The following is a 17,464-nucleotide window of genomic DNA, read 5'->3' as shown; positions in this document are numbered from 1 at the left end:
AAAATAGCAAATAGTATGTTTCGATCTGCATTCAAACTCCATAGTTCTTTCTTTGGATGTGGATAGCAGCCTCCATCACGAGGCCTTTGGAGATGTCTCAGGTCCTTGCATTGCTGAGAAGGGCTCAGTCTATCAATATTAGTCATCGCACAACGTGGCTGTTGTTGTGTACAACGTTCTCTTGGTTCTCCTCACTTCACTCAGCATCAGACCATACAAGTCTTTCCAGGTTTTTCTTAAGTCATGTGCTCCATTTTTGCTAACCCAACATTGTGTCTGCCTTGGATTTACGAAGCTTCTGCAGTAGGAAAAGTGAGAATAACGGTCAGAAATACAGACCGCAATCCTCTCTAACTGCCCAAATGTAGCAAATTAGCACGAGTCTACTTGTAGACTGAATGTGGAATCGGCCTTCGGAGGTCGCCCTCCTCCCAGGCACAGCAGTTCCACGTTCCGGAGGCTACCCTGCAGGTGGCGCCCTCGCTTCCCAACGCGACGTCGCGCCGGGGACGCTGTGACGTCATAAAACGGCGCTGACATCTCTTCATCGCGCTTCGTTTCCCAGGCGCTGCGTGAGCTATTCGCCATCATGTCTCCGGCCCCGGCGCTTCCCTCGGAAATCCAGCTAGCGCAGCGGCTGGCCGGCAACGAGAAGACGACCCGAGACCGTGCGGTGAGGAAGCTCCGGAGATACATCCGCGCCAAGACCGGAGCCGCCTCAGGTGGGGCCTCCGGAGGGCTGAGCGGCGGCGGCACGTGGGCCGGGGCCGCCGCGGGGAAGGAGGAGGGAGTGGGGGGGGCCGAAGGGAGCCGGGGGGGGTCTGTGGTCGGAGCGGGAGGCGGGGGGGGGGGGGGGGGCCTGCGGGGGCGGGCGGGGGGCCCCGGGGCTTCTTCGGGGCGGCCTCTGAGGTCACCATCCCAGACCAGGTTTGGGGTCTTTCCGACGGATGTGACTGTTGGTTAGGGAGGCTCATCCTTAGGCTCTTATTATAAAGATTTAGTCTCTCCCTCTCTGGTTGCTTCCGTAGACCTCGCAGGGCTAAATGACTTTTCCGAAGTCTTTAGTTACTGAGCAGCTGAGTGGGGATTAGAACTCGCGTCTTCTGAATTCCCTTTCAAGTCATTGTTCTTTCACCCCCAAGTCTGCGATGAGGATGCCATCGATAGAGTCTGGGGGCGTTTTATCTCATGGCACTGGTGCCCATTTTCCAAAATAGAGGTGGTGGAGTCACGGGCTAGCAACATAAAAAATGCGTTATTGTTTTTTGGTTAGCTTTCTAATGGGGAAAATATGTGATTTCCTAAACAAAGATCATAAAATGGCAGTTATGAGTCAGACAATCAACAAGCATTTATTAAGCCCCTACTATGTGCCAGGTGCTGTTCTTCAGAATACAGTGGATGTCAAAAAAACTGTCCCTGATCTCAAGAAACTTTCAGTCTAAGTTGGGGCAGAGGACACAACATGGAAGCAGCCATGTACAAACGCCTATAAAGATAAATTGGAAATAGCCATCATATTAAGTGCCTACTATGTGCCAGGTGGTGTACTAAGTGCTGCAGATTTAAAGAAAGGCAAATCAAACAAAATCCAGAGGGGCACAAAGCATTTAGAGTATTCAAGATAAGTTTCCTGTGATGGTGTTGATGTTGAAGATAATAATGATAAAAGCTAGCATTTATATAGCACTTGAAGGTTTGCAAAATTCTTTACAAATATCTCTTTTTTATCCTCTCAATAACTCAGGGAGGTCGGTGCTGTTATCCCCATTTTACAGATGAAGAGACTGAGACAGGTTAAGTGACTTGCGCGGGATCACACAGCAGGGATTTTTTTTTTTTTTGAGCTAGGACTTAAAGAGGCAGGCCAGGAAACAGACATAAGGAGTAAGAAAATTTCATGCATGAGACACAGTCTTTTAAAATGCCAGTGGGGAGAGAGTAACAGCAGAGAAGCCATTGTTACTGGATTGTGGAGTACCTGAAAGATACTAAGGGGTCAGGGGACTTTAAGAACCAGAGAGGATTTTTTATTTGATCTTAAAGCTAATAGGGAGCCACTGGATTTTATTCACTTAGGGGTGTCTGATGTGCAGGTGAGACCTGTACTCCTGAAAGATCACTTTGATAGGTGAGAGGAGGAGGAGGGAGAAGGCTGTCCCTTTTCATTTCATATGTTTTGTATGATACATAGTTGTTATGCATGTTATCTCTTCCATTAGGAATGTGAGTTCCTTGAAGGTGATCTGTCTTTGCATTTGTGTCCTACACATAAGTGCTTAATAAATGTTTGTTGACTGGCCAACTGACTAACTATTATAGTAATTCAGACTTCAGGATGGTGGCAATGTCAGAAGAGGGAAGGGGCTGCTTATAGTATTATTAAGGTACCATATATCTTAAAGCTAATGACCTTTAGGACAAAATAGAATTCAAGAACTGGACAGCTGTTTGATACCCGTCCCCCAAGATCCCCAGGTAACTACAGAATTGGGGATAGGGAACAATGTGTTCTACACCTCATTTTTATTTGATGCCCCAGAAAACAATTAGAGGGGTGATTAGGGAAATCCCCTAATAAATTTAATGAGACACTTCTCCATCCTTCCTGGCCAATCAGTTTGTTGAGACTACAGTTCAGGGATTTGCTGTGGAGGGAGATGAGGCTATAGTCCTAGCCTTTGCTGAAAGGACAGGGGAATTCCTCTGGTCCCCTGCAGATGAGCTTTTCCCAACATACTTGGCAATGTGATCATATCTTCATAGCTCCAAGCTTTGAAAAGGTTTCTCAGAAGCTATGTAGGCCTAATTTTTTATAGAGCAAGTTGAACAAGAAGATTGTGGCTTTTCCGGGTCACACAAAAAGTAGTATGCTGCAGAGGCAGGTTTTGAAACCACATTCTCTGATTTCAGAGCCATTTGATACATGCCTTGTACCATGCTGCCTCTTCAGTCCATCAGGGAATATGAACCGAGTCTTCCTTGGTTTTTCCTTTTTCTCTTTTTCTGTCTTGGACTTTCAGACTGAAGGGAAGGGTTTGGGAGGGGTAGCAGTTCCTTCACTCCCTGTCTCTGAAGGAGCAGAAAATGATGACTTTCAGAAGTACGTGGTGGATAAGCTATGTTTGCCTTGACAAGCCCAGGGGTGGGATAGAGTGTAGGGGGAGTGGTTTCTGCTTTATTTCCTAGCTGCTGCCTTCTACCTTTTTGTTTCCTTTTTGGAAAACAGATCAGAGACTAGAGTTTCTTAGAAATAGTCTTTTTCTTTCCATAGGCTAAGTCTCAATACCTAGAATACTTTACCTTCCTTCTCACCTCTGTCTGTTCAACTGCGTAGCTTCCTCAACTCAGCTCAGCTGTCACCTACTTCAAGAGGTCATTGCTTCCATTGAAGTAATTCATTTCATTCAAAACCATAATTTTGTTTAGCCATTCCCCAGTTGATGTGAACCCACCTTGGTTTCCAGTTCTTCATAATTCATAACAATATTCCCCTTGTCCTTGATCTAGTGGTGCTATCCCTGGATCAAAGGGCACTTTGAGGATATAAGTCTAAATTGCTTTCCAGAATGGTGGAATTAATCAGTTTACTGTTTAACCATCAGTACATTAGTGTCCCTGCCTTCCCATGGCCCTTCCAACAATTATCATTTTCCTTTTTTGTTATTTTTGCCAACCAATGGGTGTGAATCAAACCTCAGAGTTATTTTAATTTACATTTCTCTAATCATTAATTTTTTGGAACTTTTTTTTTTCATATGGCACCCTGCACCCTGATAGCTAGGTTTTCAATTTATCTTGCCCGGAACCAAACCTTTTTACCTCACTTCCTAACCATCAGCTCCAAACTATGCTGCTGGTCTCTTACTTCCCACTTTTGCTTCCTTTTGTGTGTTACATGCCTGCATTAAAATGTAAGCGTCAGAGAATGTCTTAGTTGTGTTTTTATCTACAAGCTTAACATGGTATACTGTGCATAGTAAGCACTTAACAAATGCTTTATCTCTCCGTCTGTAGCTCTCTGTCTCTATCGTATTTCCTTATATATGGAATTCGCTCTCTCATCAATTCTGTCTTTCTGAATTGGTGTGAAGAGGGAGGATAGTGATAGTGATACAGAAGAGTATCACTGATGTATTTTTTAAGTCTCTACCAAGTCTTAGCTTAGATGCCACCTCTTCTGTGAAGTCTTTCCTGTTTTTTCCCAACCATGAGTGTTCAGTCCCTCATCAAATTTTCCTACAGTACTAGCCAGCCTTTTCCTGCTTTATATTATGTTTATCTGTGTACATATTGTGTCCTCATCAGAAGGCTATAATCTGTCTTCGGGAACATTTTGTCTTCGTATTGCAGTACCTAGCAAAGTGCTTTGCAAGTAATAAATACTTAATGTTTGCATTGAACTTGAATTCAGTTGAATTTGAATTACCACCAAATGCAGAAGGGCTATTCTGCCATTCTAGTGTTAAGGCCATTTTGCTATATTTAATGTAGAGTCATATTGCTGATTATATGTTCCAAGATTAGGAAAAAAACCTTCAATTTTTACTCTGAATGAATTTGGGATCAGCTTGGAGTGAGGAGTATGAAAATCGTTCTCTAATGAGTTCTATTCATTTGTAAACAGGAAATAGTAGTAAAACTTTATATTGCTTAAGGTTTTCAGATACCTCTAGATGTATTATCTCGTTTGATTGTGTGGTGTAGGTGATGTTATTTCATTTTACAAAGGAAGAAACTGAGGGCTAAGAGGTTAAGTGACTTGCCTAGGGTAACAGAGAGATAGTAAGCAGCTAAAGTCAGGTTCAAATTTAAATCTTCCTGACTCCAAGTCTTAACACTCAATTCACTGTACCATCTAGATGCCTACGAAACTGACATTTTAAAATCTTGATGTTTTCTTTTGTGAAGACAGCATTTATTCATTAAGTGTTGCTTTTGTGGTGTTTGTGTGATTCCTCATTATGTTATGGTAACTTCTTAATTTTGATTTTTATATATACATATAGATATAGAGATATGAAAGGTTGGACCAATGAAATTTAAATGTCATTTTTGTTTTTGTTTAGGTGGTTTCAATCATGAAGAATTGCTAAAAATATGGAAAGGGCTTTTCTACTGTATGTGGATGCAGGACAAACCTCTCCTACAGGTGAGATCCTATTTCTTAGTTTGGGTTGAATTAGGGACATTTGGAAGCAGTCTGCCAGTAGTTTCCAGGGTGATCAATACTTATGTTAGTGCAGGGAGAGAAATTGGGTCATAATTGCCAGCATCATTAGTTTTCTATACATCTGGAATGACTGGTATTTTAGAATATTCTTATAGAATTAGTTCAACTTTCTTGTTTTGTAGAAGAAGGAACTGAGGCGCCCAGGAAGGTTAAGTCACTTGTCCAAGGTCACATAGGTAATAAATATTAGAGCTTAGATTTAAACCTCTTAGATTTAGATTAAATCCTTTCCATTATGTCATAGATGATTTTGGAACATTTAACACTTTAGGGGAAAGGTGTAGTTAGTGTTGAGCCCAAAGTAGGGGACAAGAATCAGAAAGGGAGATGGAAAAGTACAAAGAAATATCTTCTGCTTTTCAGTATTGCCTTGAGCCCTGATATAAATAGCCTCCCTCAAGGTGCCACTGAAACCATTCTTATTCCAGGTCCACAAATGTTTATCTTCAGCTTACACTAATTAATATGCTTTGTTTGGTCTCACTCACTCATTCTCTCTCTCTCTCTCTCTCTCTCTCACACACACACACACACACACACACACACACACACAGTTGTTCTGAACTCAGCAAACACCAGCAAATGAATATGAAAAAGAAAAAAGATTGTACATGAAACTGCAAATATCTTGGGTACAGCTTGAATTTGTTTAAAGTCTATAATAAATTCATTCTGTTTTATGCTTCTCTGCTTCCTTGTATTTCTTTTGAACTTCCTTTCATTCTCTTCTAGGCATTTAAAAATTACATATATTTTTTCAATCAGCAAAAATCTGCCTTATCTGCCTCCCCCCAACCCTTCCCTTGAGAAGGAAGGAAAAATAAGATCTCGTTACAAATGTGAAGTCAAGAAAAACAAATGTCCATGTTGGCCATTCTGTGTCCATGTCATTCTGTGCTCTGGGTCTTAACTCTCTATCAAGAGATGGATAGCATTAGACCTCTGGAATCTTAATTTGGTCATTACATTGATCAGAGTTCCTAATTCTTTAACTGTTATATTTTCAACATTGTTGTATACATTCCTGGTTCTGTTACTTCACTCAGCATCAGTTCATAAAACTTTTTCTAGGTCTCTTTGAAACCATCCCCTTCATCATTTCTTACAGCACGAGAATATTCCATCACATTTGTACACCACCGCTTGTTTAACCATTCCTCAATTCATGAGTACCTCCTGGGATTCCCATACTATGCTACTGCAAAAAGAGTTATAAATAATTTTGTATGTCCTTAGGAATTATTTTGTTTAGGATTAATCCTTAATATACTCTCCCTATAATTTCCTCTTCGCTTTCTCTCTTGTTTTTCTTTTGAGCAAAATGTATCCTTATACCCAACTCTGTTTGAGTGGGTTTATTTTTTCCTCCTTTGACCAGTTCAGATGAGAGTGAGGTACAAGTGTCAGCGATTCCCACCCCCACCTTCTGTCCCATTCCCTCTTCCTTGTTTGTATAAATATTTATTTATGCACTCTGATAACATGATATGATTTTCTGTAATGTTCCTTCCATCCTACCCTTCCTCCCCAGTATATACCTGTTTCACTCTTTCTCTTCTTAAGATTGTCATATAATTAAGGGTAGCTAGGTGGTGCAGTAGATAGAGCACTGGCCCTGAAGTCAGGAGGACCTGAGATCAAATCTGGCCTAAGACCAAACACTTGACACTTACTAGGTGTGTGACCCTGGGCAAGTCACTTAACCCCAATTGTCAGAAAGAAATATAATCATATAATTGAACCACTTACGATGGTTGTCTAATTAGACTCTCTCTGTGATCCCTGATGATAATGAGTTTAGAGGTGACACATTTCATATCCTCATGTCTTTCTTTTTTTAACCCAAGAATTTTTTTATTGTTTTTAGTTTACACCATTTATGTCATGAACTCGTAGGGGATTGGTTCCAGCAGCTCAGGTTCCTTGCCATTGGTTCTCACAAGTTGTGCTTCTCTGGGTGGAGCAGGTTGGCGCTTCAGTTGAACCCAAGTACCTTTTTCTTTGGCTTCCTTCTTCTGGTCATTTTCCTTTACCCGCTTCAGGAAGCTATCTCTGCTCTTAGAATGCTTATGCTCAATACACACATTAATTCTCTTGGCTGGAATCTTGCCCTTAACCTGTTTGTTTACACCAATGCCTACAGCATGTTGAGTAACATTATAGACCCATCCAGTCTTGCCATGGTAACATTTGTGGGGCATTCCTTGCTGAACTGTGCTCATGCCCTTCATATCTACAATATCACCTTTCTTGTATATTTGCATATACGTAGCCAGAGGGACAACACCATGTATTCAAAAGGGCCTCGAAAACATGTATCATGTCCCTCTCCTTTTTCCTTTTGTGTTCATCATTTTGGCAACTCACTGGAATATGGTGGCGCTGGTGGAAAGTCATATCCTCATATTTCAATGTAAGCATTTTATCCTTATTTAGTCCTTGTTCATGCATATTTACCTTTTTATGTTTCTCTTCACTCCTGTGTTTGAACTTCAAAATTCTGGTATTTTCATCAGGAATATTTGGAAATGCTCTTACTTCATTAAGGGTCCATTTGTCTCCCCCTGTAGGATTATATTCTGTTTTACTGGTTAATTAATTTTTTACCGTAAACGTGTATCTTTTGCCTTCTGGAATATAGTATTCCAAGTTCTTTGTTCCTTTTATAGCAGTGACTTCTTAATTGTGTGTGATCCTGGCTATGAGCTATATTTGAATTCTTTCTAGCTGCTTGCAGTATTTTTTCTTTGACTAGGAAGCCCTTGGACAAAGGATATGCACAATTTTATAGCACTTTTGCTATAATTCCAAATTGTTCTCCAGAGTGATTGGACTCCTTCACAACTCCAGCAGTGCATTAGTGTCCCAGTTTTGCCACATTTCCTCCAGCTTTTGTCATTTTCCTTTTCTGTTGTATTAGCCAATCTGATAGGTGTAGGGTAATATTTCAGAATCATTTTAATTTGCATTTCTCTTATCAGTGATTTAGAGTATTTTTTCATGTGACTATTAATAGCTTTGATTTTTTTTGAAAGCTGCCTTTTCATATATTTTGACCATTTATCAACTGGGGAATGGCTCTTATTTTTATACATTTGGCTCAGTTCCCTATATAGTTGAGAAATGAGACCTTTATCAGAGAAACTTGCTGGAAACCCGCCCCCCACACACATTTTTTCTTGTTTTCCTTCTAATTTTGTCTGTATTCATTTTGTTTGTGCAAGTTTTTTAATTTCATGTAATCAAAATTATCTGTTTTACTTCCCATAATCTCCACTATCTCTTGTTTGATCATAAACTCCTCTCTTATTCATAGATCTGAAAGGTATTTTTTTCCATGCTCCCCTAATTTACTTATGATATCACTCTTGATGTCTAAATCATTTATCGTTTGAACCTTATCTTGGTATGTGGTGTGAGATGTTGATCTATGCATAACTTCTTCCAAATTGCTTTCCAGTTTTCCCAGAAATTTTTGTCAAATATTGAGTTCTTACCCCAAAAGTATAGATCTTTGTGTTCATAAAACACTAGATTACTGTGGTCTTTTTACTACTATGTATTGTGTACCTAATCTATTCCAGTGATCCACCACCACTTATCAATTCCAGTGATCCACTTAGCCAGTACCGGATTGTTTTGAGGATTATTACTTTGTAGAATAGTTTGAAATCTGGAACTTATAGGCTGCTTTTCTTAACATTTTTTTTTCGTCGATTCCCTTGATATTGACCTTTTGTTCTTCCAGATGAATTTTATTACTTTTTTTTCTAGCTCTACAAAATAATTCTTTGGTAGTTTGATTGGTATGGCACTGAATAAGTAAATTAACTTAAGTAGAACTGTTGTTTTCCTCCACTTGTTTAGAACTGTCTTTATTTGTGTAAAAAGTGTTTTATAATTGTGTTCATATAATCCTTAGGTTTGTCTTGACAGGTAGACTCAAATATTTTATGTTGGCTGCAGTTATTTTAAATAGAATTTCTCTTTCTATCTCTTGCTGCTGGGTTTTGTTGGTAGTATATAGAAATGCTAACAATTTATGTGGATTTATTTTCTATCCTGCAACATTGCTAAAGTTGTTCATTGTTTCAACTAGATTTTTAGTTGATTCTCTAGGGTTCTTTAAGTATGACATCATATCATCTTCAAAGAATGATAACTTTGTTCCCTCATTGACTGTTTTTATTCCTTTAATTTCTATCTTGTTTTATTGCTATAGCTATCATTTCTAGAACAGTATCGAATAATAGTAGTGATAATGGACGTTCTTGCTTCACTACTGATCTTGTTGAGAAGGCTTCTAGTTTATCCCCATTACAGATAATGCTTGCTCTTGGTTTTAGATAGATAGTAATTATTATTTTTAAGAAAGTCTTCATTGATTCCAATGCCTTCTAGTGTTTTTAAAGGTATGAATGTTGTATTTTGTCAAAAGCTTCTTCTGCCTATGTTGAGATAATAATATAATTTTTGTTATCATTATTGATATGGTCACTTATGCTTTTAGTTTTCCTTATATTGAATCAGCCCTTCATTTCTGGCATAAATCTGACATGGTCATAGTGTATGATCTTTGTGATATATTACAGTAATCTCCTTGCTAACATTTTATTTAAAATTTTTGCATCAATATACATTAACTGGGCTATACTTTTCTTTCTCTGTTATTGCTGTCCCAGGTTTAGGTACCTCTACAGTCTGCTAGCTAAGTGGTGTAAATAGGTAACAGCATTGGACCTATAGTCAGGAAGGCTGGGGTTCAAATCAGGCCTCAGACACTTAGATAGCTGTGTGACCTCGAGCAAATCACTTAAAAAAACACCTTTCTTTGCCTCATTTTCCTCAACTGTAAAATGAGACTTATAACATCACCTTCCTTCTGAGGTTGTTGTGTATATTAAGTGAGATATATATAAAGTGCTTAGCACAGTGCCTGATACATCATAAGCCCTTAAAAAAAATTTTTATTATCAGTTCGAAATTCTCTCACTCCGCCCCCTCCTCAGCCCATTGAGAAGACAAGAAATATGGTGCCCTTCATGCATATGAAAACATATCATGCAAAATCTATATCCACATTAGCCAGGTTGCAAAGAAAAAAGGCAGGAAAAATAAAATTTAAAAACTGCTTCAGTCTGTATTCAGAGTTCATTAGTTTCTCTCTTTGGAGGTAGATAGCATTTTTTGTCATGACTCCTTTGGAATTGTCAAGAATCATTGTATTGATAGGTAAGTCTTTCATAGTTGATAGTCATTACAATATTGCTGTTACTATGTATGATACTCTCCTGGTTCTGTTCACTTTACTCTGCATCAGTTCATTTAAGCTTTCTCAGGTTTTTCTGAAACAATCCCTTTCATCGTTTTTTTATAGCACTATAATACATTCATATACCACAACTTGTTCAGCCATTCCCCAATTAATGGGCATCCCCTCAGTTTCCAATTCTTTGCCACTGCAAAGAGCTGCTGTAAATGTTTTTGTATGTATAGGTTACATAGTAGGCTCTTTAAAAATTCTTATCTCTCTTCCTTACTCCTTCCCTCCCTCCCTCTTTCCCTCTCTCACTCCTTCCTTCCTTTCTCCATTCTTTCCTTCCTATCCCCCTGTCACCATCCCTCTTCTCCCTCTCTTCCTGCAGACCCCCAGACACTGTCATCTGACGTACTAATGCAACCCAAGGACTCCTTAGGACTGCTGGGCCTTTCTGTTTTCCCCGTAGCTGAGTTCTTTTTTGATATGTTGTCTCCCTCACTTAGAGTGTAAGCTTCTTGAGAACAGGAACTAGCTCTGTGCACAATGCTTGTCATATAGTAAACAATTACTTTTTTTTTCCCCCATTCATTAGAGCCACATTCATGTAGTGACCAGGGGAATTTTTTTTTGTTTGTTTCCTGCACAGGAGGAACTTGGAAATACAATTTCCCAGCTCATTCATGTTTTTCAGAACACAGAATCCCGTAAGTATATTGTGACCTTATTTAAGATGTATTTTAAATGCTGAGTTTAGACCTTTGTAGATCAGAACTAATCAATCAATCAATAACTAGCTTCTCAAATTTATGCCAATCAATACAACTATTTCATAGATTCCCTCCTACTTGAAAGACTCAGCCAGAACCTGTGGAATTTCTCAGAGGCCAGTGGAATTTTAGTATGTGATTAAATTCTGTTTGTTTGTACTGCTTCTTTTTCCTGGTTAATTTATATGTGGCTAATTGCCATTGAAATCCTGACACCTTTGTTGCCTTGGTCTGTTGTTTAAGCATTAATACTATAAAAGAATAATATTCCTTTTTAGTAAGGTATTAACAGGTGATACTCTTGCCACAGGAAATACTGATTTTACATCAGTTCTCCTTAGGTAGGTATAGTAGTCAAAAACCATAGCTACTGATAACTAGAAGCAGGACTTAAGTGTAATCAAGGTAATTGATTACCTAGGGTATTCAGCTAGCAACACTCCAGATTAAAATGTAATTGAGAAACGTTTAACAAAATAAAAATATAACAGAATATAGATAGTGTTAAAATGTTTTTCTAAGTCAATATGCAGCCTGCAGGGATCCTAATGTAAGGTTTAGTGGCTCTGTTAGCATTTGAGTTTGAAACCAGTGACTTGGCAGTGAGAGACAGTTTTTAATATTGCCTCTTACATAATTTTTAGAAATACTATTTCATTTTTTCCAATTACATGTAAAGACAATTTTTAACACTCATTTTTTTGTTTTTGTTTCGGCAAGGCCATCAAGGGTTAAATGAGTTGCCCAGGGACACACAGCTAGTAAATGTCAAATGTCTGAGACCAGATTTGAACTCAGGTCTTCTTGACTCCAGGACTGGTGCGCTATCTACTTTCATCACCTAGCTGCCCCTTGACATTCATTTTTTTTTTTAAATTTAGAGTTCTAGATTTTCTCCCTCCACCCTTTCCCCCTTCCTAAAGTAGTAAGCAGTTTTATATAGGTTATATATGTTCAGTCATGTAAAATATTTTCATATTAGTCGTGTTGTGAAAGAAGGAACAGACCAAAAAAAAAAAAAAACAAACTGTGAAAATGGTATGCTTTGGTCTGTGTTCAGACTCCATCAGTTATTTCTCTGGATATGGAGAGCCTTTTCTCTAATTAGTCCTTTGAAAATGTCTTGCATCATTGTATTGCTGAGAAGAGTTAAGTCATTTATAGTTGATCATCATGCAATATTAGGTTCTCTGTAGGATGTAAGTATATTGTAGTGTGTCAAGTTGCATGCATTTATAATGAAGGCTTAAAATTTCCAGCAGACAGTAACACAAGGGAGATAATTTTGAAACTTTGCCTAGGCCTCCCAGATGCTTTGTCTCTGCTTTTTTGGTGACCTCATACTGTCCTGTGAGAATCAGTGGAATTGTGTTGGGAGTAGTATGTAAACTGTTTTTTATCTTTCTTTCTTTATTACAGGGGATGTGGGTAAAATATTTTTGAGAAAATTTTTTTTTTTGTAAAAATAAGATATCATAAATTAAAGTGAACAGTGGTAGTTAGTATTTGATGTAGGAGTTTTGCTTTTGTGTTGTTTTTTTTTTTAATCCAGCTTGATATTAGTAGTAATACTACCATTTTCCTGGGATAAGCATTCAAAACACGATCAGATACCTCTCAAGACTTAACAAGTATAACTACAATTTGTTTTTTATTGTTACGTGAGGCTGAATAATATTGGCAAGTCATCTAACTTCCCTGGGCTTCAGTTTTTTCAACTGTAAAATAAGTGAGTTGGATAAGATGTCCTCTGAGGTCCCTGCTGGCTCTACATCAGGGGTTCTTAACTGGGGGTCCATGGCCTGTGGATGGATTTTAGGGTCTGGGAATTTAAATGCTTAAAAAAATTACATATTTATTTCAGTATAATTTTTAAATTTGTAAACCTGTGCATTTAAAAACATTATTTTGAGATGGGCTCCAAAAGTTTCACCAGACTGGCGGTGACAAAGAAAGGGTTGAGAACCCCCAGCTCTAGATTTATAATCCTATGACCCTGCGGAAGGAATCCAGAAAGTGTTGCTAACGATTTTGGAGGTCTGGGCAAGAAACTGAAGGTCATCTTAAGGAACCACTTGGTGTTTTCATTGTTGCTATCAGTTAAATACAGACTTAGGAAGAGAGAGGTAAATTTGGGGAATGAATGCCTGGTTAACAAGATGGTGTGTCCAGATGAAGTTTCATTTTCTGGATCATCGCTTACAGTATAGGAATAATGTACTGTTATAAGGGCTAGTTAAAAAAATGTATTTGCTTGATATTTTAAAAATCTAATCAAGAATGCTTTCAACTAAAAAGATAAGAGAAAGGCAAAATTAAAACTGCTTTATCTGTCTACCAAACTAGATGCCATTGAGACTAACAACAGTGTAGGGAAAGCTTGTAACAGTAGAGATATCAAGTAATTTATAGGAGACAAAATCTAAGAAAGAAGCCGCCAATAAAACCCATGGCTTCAGGTATACATACATAAAAGCATGAAGCATAAGTAACAGACAAGGTGAACTAGAGATACTAATGTAAGCCCTAGTCAGTTTTATTATTGGAAGGACAGAATATTCCATTATTCAGGTGTTTTGTGTTTTTTTTTTAGCTTCTGTCCTAGTCAGTCATCACCCAAAGCAGACATTTTAAAGAATTTTAATGGAGAAGTTATCAATCTTTGAAATTTTGATTGCTTCTATACATGAGCTTCTTCCCTTCACTTCCTCCTCCCCCAAATACTGTCTTATACATAGATACAGGGAAACTCCTGTGCTTTTCACGAGTGCCCGTTCTTATAACCTAGGTCTAACGACTGCTCTTGGCCTGTTGGATAGATTGATAACTGGTTTGTATATACCAGATGTAGGTGGATAGATTGTGATATCATATACTTATAGGTGGAGGGGAACTTGGAATTCATTTTGGTCTAACCCCTTCATTTTATAACTGAGGAAACTGAGACCTACAGAGAAGTGACTTCTTCCTCTGGGGTCACACAGGTAACAAGCTAAGACACTCAGCTCTAAACTCCATGATCAGGCAATTTGACCTGTATCCTAGCCATTTTCTGCCCTGTTGCCAACTATTTCTTCATCCCTTCCCCCTCACCAAATCCCAAATTTATACCTTTCCATTGGCCATCTCAGAACTTTAACCTTGCCTCTAAAAAGGGCTTATGAATTAACTTCCTGATTATTCTATTCATCAACCTTGTTGGATCCCCTCGGACCACAACACCCTTCTCTGGCTACCATTCCCCTGTATATGTTGTCTCCTCCATTAGAGTATAAGCTCCTTGGGGACATATTTGTATCCCCAGTTTGGCAGTTAATATGTGCTTATCTGTTTTCATTCCTTAAGGTGTTGGAGGTTGATGACCCAATTTCTTTTTTTCTTTTCTTTTTCTTTTTTTGTGAAGCAGTTGGGGTTAAGTGACTTGCCTAGAGTCACATAGCTAATGAGTGTTAGTGTCTGAGGCCGTATTTGAACTTGAGTCCTCCCAACTCCAGGGCTGGTGCTCTATCCACTGCGCCAACTAGCTGCCCGATGACTCAATTTCTTGATAAGATCCTTTGCCCCGGTGAGTTTGTTGTATTGAAGAATGGTTAGTGGGAAGCATTGTACTCCTTGTCTGTGGCCTACAAATAAAGAAATTACATGTATCACAGGGAGGTTTTATCATTGATAAAATTCATTGTTTTCTTTCCTACTTTCCCTCATATTACTCCTTTATTATAAGATTATTTCTTGTTTAGGAAAACACATCAAAAGTCACAGGATAATAAAAAATGAATAAATCAAGATTGCAGACTATGTTCACCTTTTTATAAAAATTGGTTTTTTAATGCTCTTCTTTATATAGCTGTTACTTCCAAGGGATTCTCTCCCTTGCTCCCTTCCTTCTCTTGTAACAGATCAGTCTAGTCAAGCAAAACAAATCAACACATTGGCCATGTTTGAAAATGTGTTCATTGTTCTGTGTCTCAGTCATGCGTCACCATCAGTCTTCTGAAGTCATGATTGGTCAGTGCATTCATTATCAAAGTATTTTCTATCAGTTGTTTTACAGATTATTGATAATCCTTGGTGTTCTCCTTTGTTCTGCTGTAGAGCACCTGTTTGTTCAGACTTTTTGGCAAACCATGAGCCGTGAGTGGATTGGAATAGACCGATTGCGCTTGGATAAGTTCTACACGGTGAGAGATGGGCTCACGCGCATTCCCCATGCAAAGTGGGGCGGGCTGTATTTGTGTTAGGGAGAGGTTCAGTTTCCTAGTTGGCTGCCTCGTAGTTGTTATTTCGTTTTAATAGTGATTGCTGAGAAGAGGAATGGGGTATGGCCTATAGCTGTTCTGCCTCTAGGGAAGTATAACCTGTGCTTTGAAGCTGAATGTTTCTTACTTGGTTAATCTCTTTATTCAATGCCATCCAAATTAAATTACTAAAAAAAATATTTTACTGAGTTAGAAAAAATAATAACAAAGTTCATTTGGAAGAACAAAAGGTCCAGAATTTCAAAGACACCAGGGAAAAAAGATGTAAAGGAAGGAGATTCAGCAGTATCAGACCATAAACTATTTTATTATAAGTCAAGATCATTGTTGAAGTATGAAATGGATAATTTTGGTTATTTTAAATTAAAAATTTCTTGTATAAATAAAACCAGTGTAGCCAAGAATATAAAGAATGCAGAAAGGGGGAAAACTTTCATAGACAATCTCTCAGCTGGGTTGTGATTGATGTTGAAATACTGCTGTGGTGTAGGAAATGAGGAGCTGGTTTATTTAGAAAAACATGGAAAGACTAGGACCTATGAAGGAATATACTGTCCACCTCCAGAGAAAGAAATATGTGTAGTATGAGTTTACATATATGTGTAGAAGTGTATATATGTGTATGTTTATAGGGTGTGTGTGTGTGTGTCTGTCTGCTTTTAATTGTATCCTTCTTTGGGGAAGGGAGAGAGGAGGGGAAAAAAAGCAAAAAGTGTACAGCAGAAAACAAAAGAAAACCTAGAAGGAAGCAGAGAAAAGCTGGGTAGCTTTGTAAACAATGTATAGTATTTAATGTATAGGTTTTCTTGAAATGGAAATGTATTGTTTTGTATTGAATCTTCTCTTGTGTTCTGCTGTGTACATGGAAATGTTTTTTTTTTCTTTTCTCATTTTGTATTTAAGTTTAAAATGAATAAAAAGTTTAAAAAAAAGGGAAAAGAAATTGAATGCTTCTTGCTGGGGTGAGGTGGCCAAAATTGATGCATTCTGCCCTAATCTAGGAGCCTCTGGTGGTTGACCACATAGCGTGAAATGGAAAAGGTGAATGCACAAAATTCATTGTAAAAGGCAATTGTGGAAGCAGCTTAAGTATCCTGCTACCAGATATGAGGCCTGGTCAGGAAAAAAGTTGCCGAAGAATCTCAGTTGAGTTTAGGTGCTAAGTAAAAAGGCTTATGAGAAGTTTCTTTCCCAGGTTTTAAGAGGAGCCAGCCTCCCTCCAGAAAGAAAACTGATACTTGTTGCTTTAGTTACAATGTTAGTTACAAGGAAAATTTTCATATCTGACCATGAGCTTAAAACTTTTAACACTGGGAAGGTTGGAGCTATCAGATAGATATCCTAATCACATGGTGATAACTACCCTGCCTTTTTTTATCTTTGTGGTAAAGCTTATATTTTTATTTCTCATTTACTAATTCTTCTTTTGTATCAAAGCTAATGCGCCTGCTTCTGAACCAGTCCTTCGAGGCATTAAAAAGAAATGGATGGGAGGAAAGGTCAGTGAATTCTATTATAGAATGATTCATACTGTCAGACAATGAAATCCCCAGAGCAAAGCACTCATTTTATAACCGACTAGTTCAGCGATTAAAAGGTTTTCTGTTTGTTTGTTTGTTTTTTGTTAAAGTACAATTTATTTATGTATTTAAAGGTAGACGGGATCACAAAATGGTTGGGTTTGGAATTTTGGGTTGGAAGATCTGAAATATTTTTAGGAAACCGTGGATCAGTCAAATCTAAATTATGATAAATTAACCTTTCTGAGTCACATTTTCCTCATCTATAAAATGGAGATAATAATGTCTACCTTATAGGGTTTTTTTTGAGGATCAAATGAGGTATAATATATGTAAAACACTTTGCAGACCTTAAGTGCTATATAAATGTTAGCTAATCTTATTATGAGCCTACCTCAAATTTTATTTGTAAAAATTAAAATTTT

General features: G+C 38.0%; 1 protein-coding gene and 1 pseudogene across 1 annotated transcript in view; one reads left to right on the top strand and one right to left on the bottom strand.

Annotated features, from left to right (window-relative positions):
* The first annotated feature begins 541 nt into the window (after nucleotides 1–541).
* Nucleotides 542–17,464, top strand: part of RRP1 (ribosomal RNA processing 1) — a 34,574-nt gene continuing 17,651 nt past the window's right edge. The window contains exons 1-5 of the mRNA XM_027843594.1: nucleotides 542–722; nucleotides 5,070–5,152; nucleotides 11,140–11,197; nucleotides 15,356–15,441; nucleotides 16,957–17,018. Coding sequence (XP_027699395.1) covers nucleotides 590–722; nucleotides 5,070–5,152; nucleotides 11,140–11,197; nucleotides 15,356–15,441; nucleotides 16,957–17,018 — 422 coding nt within the window. The 5' untranslated portion in view covers nucleotides 542–589. The remainder of the gene's footprint in view (nucleotides 723–5,069; nucleotides 5,153–11,139; nucleotides 11,198–15,355; nucleotides 15,442–16,956; nucleotides 17,019–17,464) is intronic.
* LOC114029263 lies at nucleotides 7,111–7,587 on the bottom strand (annotated as a pseudogene).

Source organism: Vombatus ursinus, unplaced genomic scaffold (genome assembly GCF_900497805.2).
Source record: "Vombatus ursinus unplaced genomic scaffold, bare-nosed wombat genome assembly UNPS02014924.1, whole genome shotgun sequence".
NCBI classification, from domain to species: domain Eukaryota; kingdom Metazoa; phylum Chordata; class Mammalia; order Diprotodontia; family Vombatidae; genus Vombatus; species Vombatus ursinus.
The sequence above is the reverse complement of the archived record's forward strand: the minus strand, read 5'-3'. Positions and strand labels throughout refer to the sequence as shown.